At 30.7% G+C, this 4,814-nt stretch overlaps 1 protein-coding gene across 1 annotated transcript; it reads right to left on the bottom strand.

The window, feature by feature from the left end:
- Positions 1–514: 514 nt before the first annotated feature.
- Positions 515–2,469, bottom strand: LOC133189202 (scavenger receptor class F member 1-like). The gene is made up of 4 exons (XM_061324607.1): positions 2,337–2,469; positions 1,199–1,336; positions 877–900; positions 515–522 (listed from the first exon to the last, which is right to left on the bottom strand). Exons 1-4 carry the CDS (start codon positions 2,467–2,469, stop codon positions 515–517), a joined length of 303 nt encoding a protein of 100 aa, XP_061180591.1.
- Positions 2,470–4,814: the final 2,345 nt, after the last annotated feature.

The following is a 4,814-nucleotide window of genomic DNA, read 5'->3' on the forward strand; positions in this document are numbered from 1 at the left end:
TATCTTGCATGTGTACTGTTGGTCATGCACTGTAAGACGTTATAAAAAGGAACGTTAACAGTCAACATGACCATGACCTTTGACTTACATTAAAATATACTCCAGACGTTTTAAATGAAATTCCAAAATAGATCGTTGTAGACTGACACTTGTAGTTAAAGGGGCTCGGACAAAGATGTAAATATTTACTAAGATTTTCAGTAAAATATCATGAAGTATGTTGTCAGAGCATTTAACGCCAAAATATCATAAAAGCTTGCTTAGAAACTTCTTTAATCTGGGAATTATTCAAACTGCAATAAAGGGACGCTTTTGATTGACACGTATCCTTCACTTTCGCGAGGTAAACGTTATATTTAATACTCATGAAACATTAAAACTTTTATAAAAAAAAGAGGGATAATGTGAGAAAGCAGAACACACTCACAAGAATTGTTAGTCCGTGCTCGATGATGTGTGCAGTGTTATCAAATTGAACACATCCAGCATAGCGTAAACATTAGCAATAATAGAGTTAGTACCCTGTTTAAAAACACAGATGTTTGCCGCAATGTTATGAAAAAAAAAATCGTTGTATTTGAATTCTAAATGTAAACAATTCAACTGTGTCCAAGCCCTTTCAAGATACACATAGAATTTTTTTTATTGGAGAACTGTTGGAAGCACGTCATAATACAACGATGAATTTTATTATTCTTTTAAGCTTTGAGGTTTGGAGAATATTTTTGTTCTATTTGATTGTCCAATTATATATATTGTAGTCTTACTTCCCGTATATTTTGACACTGAAAGCATGGACTATAATGCTAGTAGCTAATGATTTGCTGATTATCTTTAGATTTTTTTTTACATCAGAATACTTCAGTTATTACTTACCTGTATGCTCATTTGCAGATGATACTAAAATAGTAATGCATTACATCGAAGATTTAAAATATATCACCCAGATATTGCATTTTAAAATAAATTAATTTTCATTACTCTCAGTTTGTTTTACGTCACTCTAAATGAGTGTGTTAATAAGGATATTTTTTGTTCATATACACGTCGAACTTTAATATTTTTTTCCTTCATTATATCTTCATTTACCTTATGAATATGGTTCTGTTTTATACGTGAACAATGAATATTCTTCATTCTGTATTTTTACAATAATTGCATAATACTTTTCTTAATATTTTGAAATGAATTATTGTACCTTTATGGCAAAAGGATCCACTCCATTCTGTTTCACAACCATTTTCGCATGTCCCATCAATCTTCGAGCAGAGTGTGTTATTTTTGCAGTGACCACAATCAAATACACAGTTTGGCCCATATTTATAATCTTTACATTCTGAAAGTTTTGTAAAAATTCATAATAACTTTATCTAAAATTCTAGCTTAATCATTGTATCTGGTAAAACAATAAATCATAGACAGTGAGCAAAATAGCTTAGAATTGTTGTCGATTACAATTAGTTTGAAGAGTTTTTTTGACATTTTTAAGCTAGGGAATGATAAAAAGAAATAATAATTTTCTCATAACTATTAATTTTAATCTTTTTTCCTCAATATTTTGATAAAGAGAAATGTAAAGCAGCAACAAAAGTCTTTCAAGTAACATGACAGCTTTTCTTTCTGTTTCTGTTTGCTTCTGTTAGATGTACATATATAGAAAACAGAAAAATTCTTCTTTTTCCAAGAAAAAAGTTCAGAATGATGAAAACTTTTCCAAATAATTTCATTTGGAATATAGATACGTGTGAGAATAAAATTATCGTTGATTCCTTCTTTTTTACCATCACATCTTGGACCTTGCCAGTTTTCTAAGCATCTACTTGGACATATCCCTGTATACTGGTCACAATAAACCCCTGCAAGACATTTTCCACATATTTTCTCACAATAGGTTCCATAATGTCCTTTTACACATGCTATGGGAGTAAAAGAACGACTTTTTTAATGATGACCAAATCAGTCACTTTTAAAAAAAATATTTTCTCATTCTCTGCCAGCTATTCAAATACACATTGAAATAAATATGACACTTTTAAAGTAGTTTTATCCTACATTTACAGGTAAACTGACATAAATACTACGTACAGCAGTCCGAAGACGTCATAAATGTGTTATTGCATCCATACTTGCACGAACCATTAAATGCATCACACAGTTGATCGCGACATCTTAGATTGCAGATTGTACAATTTTCTCCATAATTCTGCGGCGGACAACCTGAAGATATTTAGTATTTTATCATTCAATCAAATTAGCTTTAAGTGTATATATCTTAAAGGATTTAGAAACGTGTTCATTGACATTTTATACAATACACATGTATGATGATTACATACCCATCACGAATACTTCACATATTTCAATTGTAGCAAATGATGGTTCATAGCCTTTGCAGATAGTGCTGATTGGAGGATTTTTTGAATTATACAGAGCTATTCCTTGGGTGACTCTATTCACAGTTATATTCATCTCTTGGTGAAGGCAGGTAGATGGATCGTGAGTGTAGACTCGATCTCCAGAGCTAGACGGCGGGGTATAAGATGAGTCATTGAACACAAATACGGAAATTCCTGTATGCCGATTCACAGCTGGAATATATTTTTTTGTACTTTGCTAAGTTTTAAATAGGACAAAATATAATCAAATTGCAAATAAGAATATAGCAAGAAAATAAAAACCGAGAGAGTATTTGAGATATTTATATATGTTTCGAAATTTAAATTTTAATTACGATGAGATTTAACAATAGAAATGTGGCCATAATTTTCCTTAATAAACCATATGATAGGAACTCTATCGTGTTTTGATTTACTACTTCGATTAACATCTGAAAAAAAAACTTTATAACATCACCCATTATGGCGTTTTATTTTGATTAAAGAAAACTCTCACTTGATTTTCGAAAAAGGATTCTTAAATAGGCAACATTGGCCTGGCGTTTTAAAGGCAATTTCCACCAAGCCGTGTGAATATGAGGATTAGCAAGAGTAATGCTACACGTGTTATCGCCATAATCTTCTTCAAGGTATCCATCAACTGCTTTATCAGCTAAATATGAATCCGGGTACCGGTATGATTCACTCTGTGTAGGTATATCCGAATACTCAGCTAGCTGAGTGAGGTTTTCTATAAAAAGAAAAAAAAACTATTAAAAATGTTGATGAAATTAGCATTGCATCAAATACACCAAGCCATATATATTACTTGGCCCGAAGTACACAGACCAGTTGAAAATCAATCAAGACAACGGCCGATGAACTGCCTACTGCCACCCGACTGAAAAATCTTACTTTTGCCTCAAATGTGGTACAAATGTGACTGAAATTTTATTTATCAATGTATACAGGTACAATGTATTTGCAAAGCTGTAAAAATAAAAATTAAATCTTAAAAACAAGTAATAAACTATATAAATCTTGAAACTGCAAAAAAGGGAAAAAGTGTGCAGGTAAAATTTGTTACAAATATATTTGACTTCACTTTTTTAAAACAATTTACCAAAGCACACAGATGGAATAGGAAAAAGAACTGCAAGATAAGTTGACATAAAGAATTCCTCCATCACTTCTCTGTATTTTCCCCTGAAATTCACAGTGATTTGTGTCAGACGTTTAACAATTTCCAAGATATTTAAAATGATGGATAAAAAAACACACATACAGCCGAAAATTTCTTTTGCCAATGGTGTTAAAAGAAAGAGCGAAAAAAACTCTATCCCCTTAAAGAGATGTACCATATCCTAGTGAGGAAATGTTCCTGCATGTTTTCTTAAGTTTCAATGATCTTTAATCTATTATTGAATTCTATTTTTCACAATATTTATATATAATTAAAGATATATTAATGGAAAGCTTTCAGAAATTTGTAAAGGACCTAAACCACAAAATTAAAAAAAAAAAGAAAATATCTGAAACATTTCCTTGACATTAATCGTTATTATTAAATTTTAATTTTTATATATAAAAGTTGATGACCTATTAGGGAAAAGATATGTGCTAATTTATTTACAATGTTCATGCATAGTAAATACTACAGTCTTTTGAACAATGATCATACAGATCATATAGAAACATCAACTTCCTTAATTAACATGTTTTCTACTTATTTTTCTATTTTAAAATTTTTTGATTACGTTTCAGTTTTACTGTTGAATACAGGGTTTCTCACTACAAAATCATATCCTTAATTCTGTTCAGGCTCATCTGATGTCAAAAGTTGATAATGTGCAACATTTTAATACATTTTAATGCAATATCCATAATTAAAAAAAAAATGCAACTCCATATTAGATCTTGGAATCAGAGAAAATCTTATCTTAAACTGTTGACAAATGTTTTAGTTTTGATTGTACAGGTACACGGTGTAGAAACAAAATTGGTGTTTTGGGGATAAAACCGCATTTATTTTATTTAAATTGTTCTGCTGCCAGCTGATAAATTAAATATGGAGATAACAGACAATAATCAAGCTCAAAGTCCATTGAAGCAAAACAAATCGTGAGCAGAGAAAACACGGGCCTCTAAAACATTAGATGTGAGATGCCATGGTGAACTAAGCATCTTCTTTCGGACGCTTATTTCCCCCTGTGTTCTCTTTCCAATTGTCATGATCGGATAAACAGGAAAAACCATGGACTATTCAGTGTTTTAAAAAATGGCTTAATATTTTATTTAAAAAAAAAAAATAAAATAAAACATCAGTCAGCATTTGACTAAATGATAGACTAAATTCGCTGACAAGGTCATTGCATCGACTGTAGAACATGCAAAATATTCACTTTAAGGTCAAACGATACATTCCTCAAATATCTGTTT

Source organism: Saccostrea echinata, unplaced genomic scaffold (genome assembly GCF_033153115.1).
Source record: "Saccostrea echinata isolate AGI-Se365-2 ecotype Australia unplaced genomic scaffold, CSIRO_AGI_Sech_v1 ptg000017l, whole genome shotgun sequence".
NCBI classification, from domain to species: domain Eukaryota; kingdom Metazoa; phylum Mollusca; class Bivalvia; order Ostreida; family Ostreidae; genus Saccostrea; species Saccostrea echinata.

Bases quoted from the DNA above. Each gene is read 5' to 3' on its own strand.
- LOC133189202 (XM_061324607.1), bottom strand. From the start codon at position 2,469: ATGAATATAACTGTGAATAGAGTCACCCAAGGAATAGCTCTGTATAAT. The intron at 1,337-2,336 runs GTATGTAATCAT...CAAAACTTTCAG, and splicing joins ATGTGAAGTATTCGTGATGG to AATGTAAAGATTATAAATAT. The intron at 901-1,198 runs GTACAATAATTC...TTACTATTTTAG, and splicing joins TGGATCCTTTTGCCATAAAG to TATCATCTGCAAATGAGCAT.